General features: G+C 44.0%; 1 protein-coding gene across 1 annotated transcript in view; it reads right to left on the bottom strand.

Moving 5' to 3' along the window:
- Positions 1–256: 256 nt before the first annotated feature.
- MAU2 (MAU2 sister chromatid cohesion factor) overlaps positions 257–19,116 on the bottom strand; it is a 65,600-nt gene continuing 46,740 nt past the window's right edge. The window contains exons 15-19 of the mRNA XM_070746340.1: positions 16,282–16,359; positions 12,228–12,339; positions 7,379–7,469; positions 3,636–3,763; positions 257–792 (exon numbers count right to left, since the gene is read on the bottom strand). Coding sequence (XP_070602441.1) covers positions 718–792; positions 3,636–3,763; positions 7,379–7,469; positions 12,228–12,339; positions 16,282–16,359 — 484 coding nt within the window. The 3' untranslated portion in view covers positions 257–717. The remainder of the gene's footprint in view (positions 793–3,635; positions 3,764–7,378; positions 7,470–12,227; positions 12,340–16,281; positions 16,360–19,116) is intronic.

Genomic DNA, 19,116 nt, shown 5'->3' with positions numbered 1-19,116 from the left:
ACGGGCTTCGCTGGCAATGGAAGTCCGGAGGTGGGGCATCCCAGTGGCAGCAGTGGGTTTGTAAGGTGAAAATAGTTTGTAAGAAGAGGCAAAAAAATCTTAAACCCCGGGTTTGTATCTCGAAAAGTTTGTATGACGAGGCGTTTGTAAGACGAGGTATCACTGTATTTTTAGAGCAAGTGTGTTCAAGACGCAAGTCTAGCAGCCTGGATACTACAAAGAGCAATAGAGCCTTCATAAAAAATATAGGCACATGGCATTTTCAGGGGCAGTTTTAATCAGCAAGGAAGCAGGCAGGGCTTTCTCTATTCCATCCCAACCTCCCTCTACCTTCATTGTACGGGCTGACTTCTTTCTCTCTTAAATAAACCTCCGTTGAAAAGGCCCTTGTTTTATCCACGTCACATAAAACCAAATTCTGAGAAATAGGGAGGGCTGCCTCTTACAACCCTGTGTATTTACTTAAACTAGACATTCCTGCAACCTAGGTGATCCACACGCACACGCGCGCACTCAGACACACACACACCCCTCTTAAAAAAGAGCTCAGAATGGCCATGCCAAATTGTGGGACTAGGAAAGGTCACCTCAATGCCACTTCCTAGAGGGCTGGGAGAAATGTTCGCTGCCCATCCTTTTTTGTTGTGGTTGTTAAAATTAAAAAAAGCCAAGTGTACAAAAGGATTTCCATCTTCTTCCCAAGTGAAGACAGTAGGTTCACAACAGACTGGCCAGGCTGGTGGTAGGTCCATTTTGTGCCTGAAACTGTACTGGTGGGGGGCCATCCGTCCACTGCAGGCAGGAACAAAACAAACAAAGAAGTAGATGGCATTAATTGACTGATGCGTAATATGTAATGTGTAATATGTAATGTGTAATGCTTAGGCCAGTGGTTCTCAACCTTTCTAATACCGCGACCTCTTAATACAGTTTCCCCTGTCGTGGTGACCCCCAACCATAAGTCTAGTGCCAGTTCTCCCAACAGAGCTTTAATCTGATTGGCAGGAAGGTCAAAGGGACACCCCCACTATAAACGCCTGATTGGTTAGATCAGTGATTTTCAACCTTTTTTGAGCCGCGGCACATTTTTTACATTTACGAAACCCTGGGGCACATTGAGCGGGGGGGACGGCTAAAAAAAGGTTGGACAAAAAAATTCTCTCTCTCTCTCTTCCTCCCCTTCACTCTATTTCTTTCTCCCTCCCTCTTTCTCTCCCTTCCTTCCTCTTTCTCTCTCTCTCTCCATCCCTCTTTCTTTCTCTTCCTTCCTTCCTCTTTTTTGCTCTCTTTCTCCCTCCCTACCTCCCTCTATGTCTTTATCTCTCTCTCCTTCCCTCCCTCCCTCTCTCTCTTGCTTTCTTTCTCTCTCTTTCTCTCTTTCTTTCTTGTTTTCTCTCTCTCTTTCTTTCTCTCTCTTGTTCTCTCTCTCTCTCTTTTGCTTTCTCTCTCTCTTGCTTTCTCTCTCTCTTGCTTTCTTTCTCTCTTTCTCTCTCTCTCTCTTTCTTTCTCTGTGAGCTTTGCGGCACACCTGACCATGTCTCGCGGCACACTAGTGTGCCACGGCACACTGGTTGAAAAACACTGGGTTAGATTGTACAAATATGTTCTAAGGTGCCAGAATAGAAGATTTAGTTCCGAACAGCATGGGAAATTTGTCTTTTCCCATGGTCTTAGGCGACCCCTGTAAAACGGTCGTTTGACCCCCCCAAAGGGATCCTGACCCCCAGGTTGAGAACCATTGGCTTAGGTGATTCAGCTGATAACATAATGCTGCTTTTAAAACATCAAGTTTTTAACGAATCTATATTACAGAAATATTTGCGCCCAGCTTTGAAACAGCAATGAGTGACATGCAAATTAATACAATTTTCATGGTTTTGTGTTACTGCTGTGCTGGCTAGGACTGACCGGATAAACAGAAGCTAACGTCCAGATTAATACCACATCAAACAAGAAACAATCCCCTAATCAAGAAACCATCAGGAACACTGAAAGGGCAAATCACTTGTATATAAAACAGAGAACAAACCTCTCCACCACCTCACACTGATGGTATTTCCTAGTTGGATAACGGAATGCCTGTAAGTAAGCAACCATGCTCGGTGAGCACAAAGAATCCTACAGCTACCTTGAGCTACAAGTATTATCTTCTATTGAACAAGGTTAGATTTACTTACTTACTTATTATGTTTATATGCCGCCCATCTCACTCACTAGCTACTCTGGGGAGCTTACAAACATAGTAGATGCATGCTGCCAGACCCAAATTTACTCTGCTGCTACCTTACTCTTCTCAGCTGCTTAATAAAACCCAAAGGAGATTAAGGTCTCTTGCTTACTCAATTTGTCTACTACTTTTCAACTATAGGCAGAGATTTTAGCCAACACCCGTCAAAAAACACGAAATAAAATAATAAATAAATTCTGTGATTTTTTTAAGCCTTCCCCCAAATACTCCTAAAATCATTCATATTTTGTGAATTTTAGAACTTTGCAACACTATGTTGCTTGTGAGCTATATATTAATTGACTCTGCTACAATTAGTATAATGCTGGGTTTCATTGTAGTAGTTACTCATTTTTTTATATATGGGCCAGGCCAGTTGAATAGTTTTTGGAGGATAGCAGATACATATTGTTAAATAAGCATGTGATCGTGACTTTTCTATTAATCACACTAAATGGAGAAAAGGGTAGGATGGTTTTAATACCCAAGAGAACCTAAGATCTGAAGATTAGATCAACAGCTTTGGCTTGTTTTCTTAACAACAAAAATATTCCTAAGAGATATTGTGATTTCTATCAAAAGCGAAAAATATGCTGTTTTATTAACTGCCCACCCACTCACTACTTTCTGTACTGCTTAAGTCCTAAAACAAGGCAACCAGTGGAAAAAAATTGGGGAAATAGCGCCCACAATGTCCCACTTATTCTACAGGTTTCAATATACGTAGTCTTCAAGTTATGACTGTAATAGAGCCTGCCTATCTTGATCATAAGTTGCAACAATTGTCAAAGGGGCTCATCTACGTGATTAACCAATTTTATGACCTGTTTCACAGTAGTTTTTAGTTGTTAAGTGACATAATGGTTTTGCTGTAAGCAGATGTTGTCAAAAATCAGAAATAAATGCTGGATTTCAGCAAAAACGCTGTAAAACATGGTCACATGACTGTGAGATGCTACAAATGGATGTAAATAAGAGCCAATTGCTGAGTGGCCAAAATGCGGTCACTTAATTGTGGGTGCAGTAAGTACCCTTCAGAATTCTGTCGTAACTCTGAAGGATTGCTAACCAACCAGTCATAAGTCGAGGATCACCTGCCATTTTAAACTTAAATTTAAACTTATTAAACAGCTAGGAAAAACAGAGAATATTTCTCATCGGATCTTCTGGCTTTCCCAACAATTTCCCCATGGCGCCCACTCAGGTTAGCATAGAGCAGAGATGAGGGAATGATGGGCCTCCCTTATGACTCATGGACTTCAACTCCCAGAATTCTCGAGGCAGCATGACTGGCTCAGGAATTCTGGGAGTTGAAGTTCACGAGTCATAAAAGGGCGCCATCATCCCCCCACTCCTGGCATGCAGAACGCAAGGGCCAGAAAGGGAAAAAAAAAGGTGGCCAACATACGGTGATGAGGTTGTGCTCTGGGAGGCTACAGGCCTCGATGTGGTCCTGGAGCAGTTGCTGGGAAAAGTTCTGGTGCATCTGCGCTGCTTCATGGGCGTCGATGGCATTCCCACATGCTTTGTTTAGGTCTTCATTGGAAAGGAGGGAGAGAGAAAGACAGAGACATTTAGATTGCAAATCCTTTCAGGCAGGAACCCATCCTCTCCCTTTATGGAGCAAAGTACAGTGATAGCTCGTCTTAAAAACCCCTCGTCATACAAACTTTTTGAGATACAAACCCGGGCTTTAAGATTTTTTCCCCCTTCTTACAAACTATTTTCACCTTACAAACCCACCGCCGCTGCTGGGATGCCCCGCCTCCGGACTTCTGTTGCCAGCGAAGCGCCCGTTTTTTTGCTGCTGGGATTCCCCTGAGGCTCCCCTCCATGGGAAATCCCATGTCCAGACTTCCGTGTTTTTGCGATGCTGCAGGGGAATCCCAGCAGCGCAAAAACGGGTGCTTCGCTGGCAATGGAAGTCTGGAGGTGGGGTTTCCAAGTGAGAGGAGCCTCAGCAAAATTGCAGCATCACAAAAACACGGAAGTCCGGAGGTGGAGTTTCAAGGATTTCGGTGTTTTTGCGATGCTGCGATTTCACTGAGGCTCCCCTCACTGGGAAACCCCACCTCCGGACTTCCGTTGCCAGCAAAGCACCCATTTTTGCGCTGTTGGGATTCCCCTGCATCATCACAAAAACACAGAAGTCCAGAGGTGGGGTTTCCCATGGAGGGGAGCCTCAGGGGAATCCCAGCAGTGCAAAAACGGGCGCTTCGGCTGGCAAAAGGGGTGAATTTTGGGCTTGCACGCATTAATCGCTTTTCCATTGATTCCTATGGGAAACGTCGTTTCGTCTTACAAACTTTTCACCTTACAAACCTCGTCCCGGAACCAATTAAGTTCATAAGTTGAGGTATCACTGTACCCACAAACAAACAAATTACCCACTCTGCATTAAATAATATTAAATTAATGATAAATATTATTCCAGGCAGTCCTCATCTTACAACAGTTCCCTTAATGACTGTTCAATGTTACAACAGCACTGAAAAAAGTGACTCGTGACCATTTTCCACACTGCAGCATCCCCACCGTCATGTGGTTTCTATTCACATGCTTGACAGCCGACTCACCTTGATGACAGTTACAGTGTCCTAAGGTTCATGGGATCCCCTTTTGTGCCCTTCTGACAAAGTCAATGGGGAAACCAGATTTACGTAACAACCATGTTACTAATTTAACAACTGCAGCAATTCACTTAACAAATGTGGCAAGTGGCAAGCCGGTGCAAAAGTTGGTGATAAATGAACAGCTTGCCACTCTATCTATAGAAGGCCTGATGTTTATGGGAACTTGGGAGGGTTGATTTTCAGGAGGGAACAGTTGCAGCCGCAAAGCATTCTTTCAAGGGGTTCAAGGCCATCCTATGCCCACCCACCTGGGCGGAAGTGGAAGGAGGACTTGCCACACTGGCACAATCTGAATGGGCAACATGACAAGTTTGTGGGTAGGTGCCAGGATGGCTCCGGCAATAAATTGGAACTTTGAGGAGTACTTTGTCTTGGACTCTGATTTGGCTTGGATGCTACCTTGGACCTTGATAGCAAGACTCACAAATTTCTCACTTAGCAACATCAAATTTGGGCTCAATTGTGGTCGTACGTTGAGGACTACCTGTATATCGTTATATCCTTTTAAAATATAGTTATTGGGTCAACTTCAAGCATCCCTAATGCTCCAATCTCCCATTTTCCCTACCCACAACAATAACCTTGTGAGTTTGGCTGGGCTGAGAGAGAGAGAATTGCCCAAAGTCACTCAATCGGCTTTCATACACTACATAAGGAAAACATAGGACCTCACTACGGGTTTCTATATAACACCACACCACTAAACTGGCTCTAATAATAAGTAAATATTATTAATGTTATTAAAAGCATCAGGAATTAGAAAAATTGATATATAATTTCTTTTAAAAAAGGACCGGTAGTAGTCTAGAATCTAAATCCATTTTTGTATAATTATCTACACTGTCAATTATTATTATTATTATTATTATTATTATTATTATTATTATTATTATTATTGTTATTATTAAGATTTATATGCCGCCCCTCTCCGGAGACTCGGAACGGCTTACAACAACAAAAACAGTACATATCCATTAGTTAAAAATAATTTCTCCAGGGTTACATTAAGATGGCAACGTAAGTTATGATTAAACTATTCCAAATAGCCAAGTTGACGCAGGTGTTAAGAGTGCTGAGTAAGTTGCATGAAACAAAAATGATATTTAATGAAAACAAAATGCAGTTGCTCCTGGTTTAAAGACCATTCATTCAGCGACCATCCCACACTATGGTGATGTTAAATGAGTGGTATTCACAAGTGGTCTTCAGTGGTCCCGCAGTCATGTGACCACGATCTGGGGATTTGGTACCTGGCTCACAATTGTGATGTCATAGCACTCTGTGGTCACGTGATCACCATTTGCAACCTTCACTGCCTGCTTCTGACAAGCAAAATCAATTATCTGTCTTAATGTAAGACTACCTGTTGTAAGCCGCTGCGAGGCCTCGGAGAGGGGCGGGATAAGAATCCAATAAATAATAATAAATAATAATAATAATAACCTGGCCAATGTGTTTTGCAAACGGTGGTTCATGCCTAAGCATGTTGTGCAACCCAACACCCTGTGCACAGATGGGTTCTAACTTACCTTAATGCGGGTTTGCTTCCTCCCATGCCATGTGGTTGTGTTGCGTGCGCACGCCCAGTGTTGATTAAAAAAAAAAAAAAAGTTCCCCCACCCCAAAAAAGCCCAAAACAAGATGGTGATGCATGCGCAGTGCTGGAAACTCGGCTTCTGCACATGCGCAGAAGAAGAAAAAAGCCAGCAATTTTTAAAACAAATTAAAAAGAAGAAGATGGCAGTGTCCACATACCAATTCCATGATATCATCATGATGTCAGCAGCGGGTTTCTACTGGTTTGGGCGAACCAGTCCAAACTGGGAGGAACCCACCTCTGCCCATATGGTTTATTCAATAGAAACACAGAAGATTGATGGCAGAAAAAGACCTCATGGTCCATCTAGTCTGCCCTTATACTATTTCCTGTATTTTATCTTAGGATGGATATATGTTTATCCCAGGCATGTTTAAATTCAGTTACTGTGGATTTACCAACCACGTCTGCTGGAAGTTTGTTCCAAGCATCTACTACTCTTTCAGTAAAATAATATTTTCTCATGTTGCTTTTGATCTTTCCCCCAACTAACTTCAGATTGTGTCCCCTTGTTCTTGTGTTCACTTTCCTATTAAAAACACTTCCCTCCTGAACCTTATTTAACCCTTTTACCTATTTAAATGTTTCAATCATGTCCCCCTTTTTCCTTCTGTCCTCCAGACTATACAGATTGAGTTCATGAAGTCTTTCCTGATACGTTTTATGCTTAAGACCTTCCACCATTCTTGTAGTCCGTCTTTGGGCCTGTTCAATTTTGTCAATATCTTTTTGTAGGTGAGGTCTCCAGAACTGAACACAGTATTCCAAATGTGGTCTCACCAGCGCTCTATATAAGGGGATCACAATCTCCCTCTTCCTGCTTGTTATACCTCTAGCTATGCAGCCAATCATTAAGGAAACCACAGTTTATCACAGCGTACAAACGCATCCACTGAATTATGACCCGTTGTGTTCACTGACCTCTCAGGAGGGCTGATGACCAGAGTTGCACAGACATGTCGGGGATCTTGCTGGCCAGCTGCATGGCTGGGACTACCATGTTGTTACTCTCCTAGAGATAAAAAGGGTCTTGATCAAACAAAGATGACAACCCGGACGTGGTTATTTTTCCTTGAATTTATTGATTGCGACCACCACAAACGTGAGTTTTTAAGGAGGAGGGGTTGGGGCTAAACATTGCAATAGTATGTTTTAACAATTCAACAACAACGGAGATGGAAGGGGTCTTGGAGGTCTTCTAGTCCAGTGTTTCCCAAACTTGGCCACTTGAAGATATTTGGACTTCAACTCCCAGAATTCCCCAGCCAGCGAATGAACAAGGGAACAAAGGAAAAGAAAGAGAAAGAAAGAAAAAGAAAGAAAGAAAAAAGGAAGAGAAAGAAAAAAAGAAGGAATGAAGGAAAAGAAAGAATCAGAGAGGAAGGAAGGAAGGGAGAAAGGAAGGGAGGGAGAAAGGAAGGGAGGGAGAAAGGAAGGAAGGAAGGAAGGAAGGAAGGAAGGAAGGAAGGAAGGAAGTATTCTGGGAGTTGAAGTCCAAATATCTTCAAGTGGCCAAGGTTGGGAAACACTGTTCTAGTCCAACCTCCTTGCTTAGATAGGAAGCCCTACACTACTTCAGGCAGATGGTTATCCAACATATTCCTAAAAACTTCCAGTGTTGGAGCATTCACAACTTCTGGTGGCAGACTGTTCCACGGATCAATTGTTCTAACTGTCAGGAAATTTCTCCTTAGTTCTAAGCTGCTTCTCTCCTTGTTTAGCTTCCACTCATGTTATTTCCCCGTTCTGAAGGAAACCCCGCAAGTTCCAGCAGAAGTGGGCTCGAAATCAAAAGAAATCGAGCCAGAACCTCTCTGTAGGAGAGGTGTCAAGGAGAGGCACGGATCGAGCCCCTGAAGGGAAGGGCAAACACTCCAGAATGCCAACCGCAGCCTCCCAGCCTTCAGCTGAGGAGTGGCGACTTAGATCGCCATCAGGTGGGGCGGCCACTGCTTGGAGAATTGATGGAAGGAGAGGAAGTCCCCTGCGTGAGATTATTTTTAAAGTGATTATTTTGGGGAGGGGCTAAGCTAATGGAGAAGAAATAGCTGGATATGTATGTTAACTTTTAAAAGCTTCTCTGAAGCGGTTTCACTTTTTAAACGTTAGCAGAGCCGAAGAAAGAGGCTTGGATAAAACAAAGGCAAGGGATGAGCTATAGAGCCTCATTTTGAGATTGATTGGGATTTATTGCACTTAGGTATTGGCGAAACTATTTTTTTTAAGGTACATAATCATTGTCTTCTCTTGTCATTTTGCATTTTATTGGTTTTGCATTTGCAGTTTGAAGTAAAATCTGCCGGGCTTTTGGACTTACTGGCTGGGTCACGGTGCCATTTAGTGACCAAAATTGGTATATACTACAGCCTTGACAGCACAGCTGTGGGTTATTTTTGTAGCTGATAAGACAAGATAATTACGCTTGAGTGGCTCTTGTGGGAAAGTGTTGTTTTGACTGTATACATTTTTTTGTTTTGGAATAAAGTATTACATTTTTGTTTGATCTGGTTTGAAGGATTAAGGCAGGAAAAACCTGAAGACATAATGTTTTTTTTCTTTTTCTTTTTTCCTTCTTTTGATCTATCCTTCATAGGGTATAACATTCAGAGTCTTCCTTATCTTTCATTGTCAATTTATTCATTTCCATACAATACAATATTGTTTTAATTACCTCCCTTTGAGAAGGGGCTTATTTCTTTGTCACCGCATAACATTCAAAGATGCAGGAAAAATCCTTAGAGGCAAGACTAGCATCTCGAGTCCTGCAGGCAATGCACAGGGATAACAACTGCAAACAAGGCTTAAATAATCTCATTGTAGGTACAGTGGTACCTCTACCTACGAACGCCTCTACTTACGAACTTTTCTAGATAAGAACTGGGTGTTCAAGATTTTTTTTGCCTCTTCTTAAGAACCATTTTCTACTTAAGAACCCGAGCCTCCAAAACTGTAAGCAGAAAAGGCGGGAAGAAGCCTCCGTGGGGCCTCTCTAGGAATCTCCTGGGAGGAAACAGGGCCGGAAAAGGCGGGGTGAAGCCTCCATGGGGCCTTTTTAGGAATCTCCTGGGAGGAAACGGGACCAGAAAAGGCAGGGAGAAGCCTCCGTGGGGCCTCTCTAGGAATCTCCTGGGAGGAAACAGGGCCAGAAAAGACGGATAGAAGCTTCCATGGGGCCTTTTTAGGAATCTCCTGGGAGGAAACAGGGCCGGAAAAGGCGGGGTGAAGCCTCCATGGGGCCTTTTTAGGAATCTCCTGGGAGGAAACAGGGTCGGAAAAGGCAGGGAGAAGCCTCCGTGGGGCCTCTCTAGGAATCTCCTGGGAGGAAACAGGGCCTCCACCCTCCCTGTGGTTTCCCCAATCGCACACATTATTTGCTTTTACATTGATTCCTATGGTGAAAATTGCTTCTTCTTACAAACTTTTCTACTTAAGAACCTGGTCACGGAACGAATGAAGTTTGTAAGTAGTGGTACCACTGTACTTACTTAACAACTGCCCTGTTTAGTGGCCATTTGACGTTACAACAGTGCCAAAAAAGGTAACTTCACAACTATTGTCAAACTTACAATAGCTGCAGGGTCCCTGTAGTTATGTACTGTAATTTATTTATTTGGTTATTTATTAGATTTGTATGCCGCCCTTCTCCGAGGACTCGGGGCGGCTAACAGCATATAATATAACAATACAGTACAATGGCAAATCTAATTAAATTTAAAATTACAGTCTAAAAATCCATTGCCATTCATTCATTTCATAGCTTACATCCAACAAGCAAAGTAAATGAAGGAGCTGGCAGTAGCATTGCAAAATCATGCAATCTCCCACTGAACAACTATGGGCGATTTGCTTAATGAACAAAGGCAAATACAGTGGTACCTCAAGATACGAACCCCTCGTCTTACGAACAACTCGTGATACGAACCCGGGGTTCAGAAAAATTTTGCCTCTTCTTACGAACTTTTCTCGAGTTACGAACCGGCATTCGGAGACTGCTGGGAAGCCGCACGGCTGTTTTAAAAGGTGACAGCCGGGCGGCGGGGCTTCCCAGCAGCCTCCCAAACGCCGGTTCGTAACTCGAAAAAAGTTCGTAAGAAGAGGCAAAAATTTTCTGAACCCCGGGTTCGGTTCGGGAGGTTGCTGGGAAGCCCCCCAGGCCGGCTGTCACCTTTTAAAACAGCTGCGCGGCTTCCCAGCAGTCGCCGAACGCCGAACGCGAAAGTTCGGGTTTGGCGTTCGGCTTCGGGAAGCTGCTGGGAAGCCGTGCGGCTGTTTTAAAAGGTGACAGCCGGCCTGGGGGGCTTCCCAGCAACCTCCCGAACCCCGAACTTTTGCCGAACGTCCGGGTTCAGGGTTCGGGAGGTTGCTGGGAAGCCCCCCAGGCCGGCTGTCACCTTTTGAAACAGCCGCGCGGCTTCCCAGCAGTCGCCGAACGCTGGTTTTTTGCGGGGGTTTTTTTGGTTGCACGGATTAATTGACTTTACATTGTTTCCTATGGGAAACAATGTTTTGTCTTACGAACCTTTCGTCTTACGAACCTCCCCCTGGAACCAATTAGGTTCGTAAGACGAGGAATGACTGTATATGTGTCTCAGGATAACGTTGCAAGATACAATCTGGGCCAGTCACTGGGACCAGAAGTTTAGTCTTCCGAGATTTTGGATTCGTGCTGGAACCCAATTAGATTTGCTTAATGACCACAGTGGAACCCATGTAAATTTGTTGCGATTATGGTATATTTCCCTTAGTGACTATGTCTGCCTTAGTAATGGAGTTGTTGGTCTCAACTGTGGCTGTTAAATGGGGATTATTTGTAATTAATTTCTCACTGCAAGTTCACACTTCACTTCAGGGCACCAATTTGACTATTTGCAATGAGCAGATAAAATGGCAGCATTTGTGGAATAATTTAGTGCATAGCAAAGAAATATAGTAATTATCAATCTTTCACATATCATAAGGAGGAAAAAAATTATAGTTACAAGTAATTTTTTAGAAAGTGTTTGGAGTTTATTTTTTGAAATCTATATCTATATCACGAATCCCAGCGACCGGTTAGGTCCCACAGAGTTGTCCTTCTCCGGGTCCCGGCGACTAAGCAGTGTCGTTTGGCGGGACCCAGGAGAAGAGCCTTCTCTGTGGCGGCCCCGACCCTCTGGAACCAGCTCCCCCCAGATATCAGAGTTGCCCCCACCCTCCTTGCCTTTCGCAAGCTCCTTAAAACCCACCTCTGTCGTCAGAATTGACATTTCTCTTCCCCCTAGGTTTATAGAATTTATACATGGTATGCATGTATGTATGAGTGGTTTTTTTAAATTGGGGTTTTTTAGATTGTTTTTAAGATTAGATTTGTTTACATTGTCTTTTTATATTGTTGTGAGCCACCCCGAGTCTTCGGAGAGGGGCGGCATACAAATCTAATAAATAGTAATATTATTATTATTATTATTATTATTATTATTATTATTATTATTATTATTTATTAGATTTGTATGCCGCTCCTCTCCGAAGACTCGAGGTGGCTAACAGCAATATATTATTATTATTTACCCGGACTGTAACAAATAAATAAACCACAATTTGAAAATTAAATTACTACAGATGCCACAAATTTTCCAGCCCATCATATGACTACCATCACCACCCCGTCCAGTCCATTGATACACACATTGGCAAAACTTTGCGTTAACATTAATTTCACGCTCTTTATTTCATTGGCAAGAGAAAAAGAGAAGTATCAAACAACACCACTTGAAAAGGATTTATGACTTACCCTGTGATTCCCTAACACATAGAAGATGTGACCCAGAAGAACAAGAGAGCATGCTGTTAATCGGTTTAGATCTTCTGCATTTGACATTTTTAGTGTCTCTCGTAAAAAACGTCTACCAAAACAAAAGATTAAAAGAAAGAAAACATTTTGGGCAATGTAAGAAGTTTAGCCAAAAATTGGCCTCTTCCAGCAACTACTTCAACACCTCATTTGCACAATCTAGACATTCTCCGCAGTATCTATACATCTGCTTTTTAAAGACGCTTTAAGAAGCCGAAGTACTGTGATTTTATTACAGATCTTCAAACTCAGCATTAATAGTGAAATAGTGGCCTGGAGCCATTTTATCCCTTCAATAATAGATTTGGACGTTTCAACAGAATTCAGAGAGTTTTACTAACGTTTAATTTTTATATTTGTTCAGTTGCAATTAAGTGAGTTTGTCTGCTAACCACGGAGATTACAGGCAGTCCTCTGCTTACAAAAGTTTAGTGATTGTTTGAAGTTATGAGGGTCACCCAGAAAACAATGCACCACTTTTTTTTTTCTCAGCCTACAGTGATGGTACGAATGCGAAACTTTAGATATTTGAATTGTCAGGAAACATAGAAACATAGAAGTCTGACGGCAGAAAAAGACCTCATGATCCATCTAGTCTGTGTGTATGTATGCGAGAGCAATCATGGGCTTCCCAAGGTATGCCCATGTTTCACCAACACTCCGCAGTCTGCATTGGTTGCCGATCAATTTCCGGTCACAATTCAAAGTGTTGGTTATGACCTTTAAAGCCCTTCATGGCACTGGACCAGAATATCTCCGGGACCGCCTGCTGCCGCACGAATCCCAGCGACCGATTAGGTCACACAGAGTGGACCTTCTCCGTGTCCCGTCAACTAAACAATGTCGGTTGGCGCGCCCCAGGAGAAGAGCCTTCTCTGTGGCGGCCCCGACCCTCTGGAACCAACTCCCCCCAGAGATTAGAACTGCCCCTACTCTCCTTGCCTTTCGTAAGCTCCTTAAGACCCACCTTTGTCGTCAGGCATGGGGGAACTGAGACATCTCCCCCGGGCATATACAATTTATGAATGGTATGTCTGTCTGTATGTTTGTTTAGAAAATGGGGTTTTTAAAATATTTTTAAACTGTAATTTAGATTTGTTGTAAATTGTTTCACTTTGTTGTGAGCCGCCCCGAGTCTGCGGAGAGGGGCGGCATACAAATCTAAATAATAAAATAAATAAATAATAATAAATAAATGTTTGTGTGTATGTTTGCTTTTAATAATGGGGTTTTTAGCGTTTTTTAAATTATTAGATTTGTTGTTACATTGTTCTTGTTATTGTTGTGAGCCGCCCCGAGTCTACGGAGAGGGGCGGCATACAAATCTAATAAATAATAATAATAATAATAAAATAATAATAATAATAATAATATTTTCTGTATTTTATCTTAGGATGGATCTATGTTTATCCTAGGCATGTTTAAATTCAGCTACTGTGGATTTACCAAACACGTCTGCTGGAAGTTTGTTCCAAGGATCTACTACTCTTTCAGTAAAATAATATTTTCTCAGGTTGCTTTTGATCTTTCCCCCAACTAACTTCAGATTGTGTCCCCTTGTTCTTGTGTTCACTTTCCTATTAAAAACACTTCCCTCCTGGACCTTATTTAACCCCTTAACATATTTAAATGTTTCCATCATGTCCCCCCTTTTCCTTCTGGGGGGACATGATCGAAACATTTAAATATGTTAAAGAGTTAAATAGGGTTAAAGGAATGTGTGTGTAAGTTTTACGTTTCTTCAGGCAGATAGCGTAGCTGCAGCAGTGTTTCGAAATGGCGTCTGTAAGTGACGGACGTTACAAGCAATGTGTCGTCATTGAATTTCTCACTGCGGAGAAAGAAACTGTTGGGAACATTCACAAACGTTTATGTACAGTTTATGGAGAATCTGCAGTCGATAGAAGTACGGTTAGTCGCTGGGCACAGAGGGTGAGGCCATTAGAACAAGGAGTGGTACCAACAGGGCATACACACCCTTGCGTCTCACTGGAGGAAGGCCATGACCTTTAAAGCCCTACATGGCATTGGACCAGATTACCTTCGGAACCGCCTGCTACCGCACGAATCCCAGCGACCAATAAGGTCCCACAGAGTTGGCCTTCTCTGGGTCCCATCGACTAAACAATGTTGTCTGGCGGGCCCAAGGGGAAGAGCCTTCTCTGTGGCGGCCCCGGCCCTCTGGAACCAACTCCCCCCGGAGATTAGAACTGCACCCACCCTCCCTGTCTTCATAAACTACTCAAGAATCATTTATACCACCAGCCATGGGGGAGTTGAGATAGCACTTCCCCCTAGGCCATTACAAGTCATGCATGGTATGTTTGTGTATGTTTGGTTTTATAATAGGGGTTTTTAGTTGTTTTTTATTATTGGATTGTACATGTTGTGTTTATTATTGTTGTTAGCCGCCCCGAGTCTGCGGAGAGGGGCGGCATACAAATCCAATAAATTATTATTACAGTATTATTATTATTATTATTATAGAACAGGATTGAGATTATGTGAAAAAATAGGTGTTTATGTAGAAGAAACATCATTCTTGATCTACGTAAAATGATGTTTAAGTAGAAGAAACATCATTCTTTCTTGTGTGTAAGTTACATTGTGTTCAATAAATAATACTGTAGTTGAAGAAACAAAATGTGGTGCATTACTTTCTGGGCGACCCTTGTACAACGGCACTGAAACAAACAACTTTTGACCATTTTTCATGACCGCTGCAGCATCCTCATGGTCATGTGGTCAACGTTCAGACACTTGATTCATATTTATGACGCTTGCAGTGTCCTGGGCTCGTGTGATCAGCTTTTGCAACCTTCTGATAAACAAAATCAATGGGGCAGCCAGATTCACTTAACAACAGTGTTAACTAAATAACACAGCACTTAACACTAACGGCAATGATTCGCTTAACCACTATGACCAGAAATGTCACAAAATGGGACAAAACAGACTTAACCGTCTGGCTTAGCAACAGGAATTTTAGGCTCAGTTGTGGTCATAAGTCAAGGGCTATCTGTGTGGGATGAAACTGGGGAGGACCAAGCAACCTCTCAAGATGAATAAGAGCAGGGAAAGAGGGACTTGCTGGCATCCATATGTTTAACTTGAGAGCGCTCATTCAGATGGCTCACGTACAAAAAGACAGTTTGCTGCTTAGGTAAAGCAGAGTCTTAACTGTTGTGGTTAGCTCTGGCCCAGCTCCTGCCCCAAGGACTGTGGATGTGGGGGAGACATCCACATGCTGTAGGCCTGTTTTGCCCCCGGTGGAATCTGCTGATGAAGGCTCCTCTGACCAAGAAGACATGAGTGACAGGGAGGAGGAGAGTGTGGCAGACAGCTCAGAAGGAGATCAATTATCTAGCTCCTCCTTGGATTCGGAACAAGAGTTAATGATACAGCCACGCATGCGGAGAGCGATGCATAGGCAGCAACAACTGAGAGATTATTATCAGAGAAAATGAGGCCACCTGTGGTTGGGTGGGGCTGTGGTAATTAGTGAGGCTGCTATAAATAGCAGCCTGTGGGTTTGGCCGTTGAGGAGGATTATCTGATCGTTGTGTTTCGTGACTGCTTTACTGACTTTGACCTTTTGTGTGCTGATTTTTCCCCGCTTTGAAACTAAGCCAGAGCAAAGTGTGTTTCACTTTGTGAAAGCAGAAGGACTGTGAATTGCCTCACAGCTGCAAGCTAAGTATCTCAGAACTGATAAGGGACTTGTACCAATTACCAGTTTGTTTGGAGACGAGTGCTCTTTGCTATACCAAAAGAGGGCTTGGTTTAAGTGAATTTTCAGTATAAAGAACATTGTTTTGAATTTTCAAACGTGTGTGTGTCTGAAATTTGTACCTGTGAATTTTTGGGAGGATTCTACCAGAGAGCCCGATAGAACATTAACAGACGTATTTAGCTGTTATCAAACTGCAACTGAGCAGAGTCCCGCTTCTGACCTGTCTTTTTCACTAAAAAGAAGAAACGATTTGTGACTCACTTGGCTTCATTGTACCTTCCTTGAAAGAAGGAGAACAACCCTCGGATGTAGAAAGCGGCAGCTCGAAGACAGTGAGAACTGGAGGAGACAGAGCAGACACACAGAAAAATAAGCATCAACGTCCCAAAGGGGAAATCACGGATCCAGACTGGCCAATTCTATGTTAACGGCCTACATGGCATCGGACCAGAATATCTCCGGGACCGCCTTCTGCCGCACGAATCCCAGCGACCGGTGAGGTCCCACAGAGTTGGCCTTCTCCGGGTCCCGTCGACTAAACAATGTCGTTTGGCGGGCCCCAAGGGAAGAGCCTTCTCTGTGGTGGCCCCGGCCCTCTGGAACCAACTCCCCCCAGAGATCAGAATTGCCCCCACCCTCCTTGCCTTTCGTAAACTTCTCAAAACCCACCTCTGCCGTCAGGCATGGGGGAATTGAAATATCTTCCCCAGGCCTATATAATTTATGTATGGTGTGTTGTGTGCATGTTTTTTAAATTATGGCTTTTTAACTTCGTATTATTAGATTTGTACAGTGATCCCTCGAGCATCGCGAAAGGGCTATATCGCGAGTTTTCAACCCGGAAGTAAACTCCACCATCTGCGCATGCGTGCCCTTCCACGCATGCGTAGATGGTGGAGTTTCCCCGCCAGGCAGAGGCTTCCCTGGGTCTTCCCCCTCTTGCCCCAGTAAGACCCCAGCGGCGGCGCGAGCAACGGCGTGGGCTGGCGGGCGGCACGCGCGCGGGAAACCCCAGCTCCGCTTCCCAGCTGGGAAGCGGAGCCGGCAACAGCGTGGGCGGGCGGGCAGCGCGCGCGAGCTTGGGGACACCCCACCTCCGCTTCCCAGCTGGGAAGCGGAGCTAGGGTGTCCCCACCGCGCACGCGTTGCTGGGGAAAGCGCGCGCGCTTGGGGACACCCCACCTCCGCTTCCCAGCTGGGAAGCGGAGCTAGGGTGTCCCCACCGCGCGCGCGTTGCTGGGGAAAGCGCGCGCGCTTGGGGACACCCCACCTCCGCTTCCCAGCTGGGAAGCGGAGCTGGGGTGTCCCCAAGCGCGCGCGCACCCCAGGCGCGAGCAACGGGGTGGGCGGGCGAAGGGCGGGCGGCAGTGGAAGTAAAAACACCATCTGCGCATGCGCAGATGGTGTTTTTACTTCCGCACCGCTACTTCGCTAAAAATCGATCATCGCGTGGGGTCCTGGAACGGAAGCCTCGCGATGATCGAGGGATCACTGTATTCTACATTGTTTCTATCACTGCTGTGAGCCACCCCGAGTCTACGGAAAGGGGCGGCATACAAATTAAATAAATAATAATAATAATAATAATAATCTCTGAGACCACCTTCTGCCGCACGAATCCCAACGACCGGTGAAGTGCCACAGAGTTGGTCTCCTTAGGGTCCTGTCGACCAAACAATGTTGGCTGGCGGGTCCCAGGGGAAGAGCCTTCTCTGTGGGGGCCCCAGACCTCTGGAATCAACTTCCCACACTGCCCCCACCCTCCTTGCCTTCCGGAACTCATCTTTGCCGCCAGGCCTGGGGTTCCTTAGATCTTCCCCGTAGACCAATGAATGCTTTAGTTTGATTGTTGAATGAATGATATTAATGCTTTTTTCTTTTAATTAGAATTTTAAAGATTGTTTTTAATGTATTAGATTGCTATTATTCTTGTTTTTCTGTATGTGCTGTGAGCCGCCTCGAGTCCTCGGAGAGGGGCGGCATACAAATCCAATAAAATAAAATAAATAAATAAACAAGGTACCCCTATCAACCATTAATACGTTATTTAAAAGATTTAGACTTGCTTTCAAACATTATTGTCCGACTTGCCCAGAAAGGTGGTGTATCGTTCTACAAAATATCTATAAAGTGGTGGATTTAGGAATGAGCCGGGGTGGCGCAGCAGGTAGAGTGCTGTACTGCAGGCCACTGAAGCTGACTGTAGATCTGAAGGTCAGCAGTTCAAATCTCATCACCGGCTCAAGGTTGACTCAGCCTTCCATCCTTCCGAGGTGGGTAAAATGAGGACCTAGATTGTGGGGGCAATAGGCTGACTCTGTTAAAAAAGTGCTATTGCTAACATGTTGTAAGCCGCCCTGAGTCTAAGGAGAAGAGCGGCACAAAAATTGATTGAATGAATGAATAATGAATGAATTTAAATGAATGAATGAATGAATGAATGAATGAATGAATGAATGAATAAATAAATAAATATGGATTCCAATTGCATTGATACAGGTAAAGAGAAGGCCGGACAAAAATTAGGTAGTTATGTATTTGTTGGTTCAACGAGATCCAATTTACCGAATCTCTCTTCTCAACACCACAACCTGCAGCTGTCAACATTACATCAAATCCTTCATAGCAACTAAGCTGGCTGAGTCTTCCCACAGCACCAGCCTAGACAAGGCAGGCTGCTGCCCACAAGCAGCTGATGCCACTAAAGGAAATGTCTCTAGAGCAGGAGTCTCCAACCTTGCCAACTTTTAAGACTTTATGGACTTCAACTCCCAGAATCCCTCAGCCCGCTTGGCTCTGGGTGTTGAAGTCTGCAAGTCTTAAATCTGCCAAGTTTAAGAGCAGCAGGGGTCAGCAACTATGTGGCTTTCATTCCCTCTGCTGTGGCTCCCTATTGCCAGTCGGCTCCACAATTGATAGGGCTTTGGGTTAGGACAGGTAGAGGAAAAAGGACGCCATGCAGGAGGAGACTCTATGGTGAAGGGAACCAGACTTCCAATCGGCAGAGGAAAAAGGACACTGTGCTAGGAAAAGACTCTATGGTGCGGGAACAAGATGGGAGGCTTCCAGTTAGGACCTTTGTGGTTCTTTCAGTGT

Source organism: Erythrolamprus reginae, chromosome 1, assembly GCF_031021105.1.
Source record: "Erythrolamprus reginae isolate rEryReg1 chromosome 1, rEryReg1.hap1, whole genome shotgun sequence".
NCBI classification, from domain to species: domain Eukaryota; kingdom Metazoa; phylum Chordata; class Lepidosauria; order Squamata; family Dipsadidae; genus Erythrolamprus; species Erythrolamprus reginae.
Note: the sequence above shows the minus strand (reverse complement) of the source record. Positions and strands in the feature narration are given on the sequence as shown.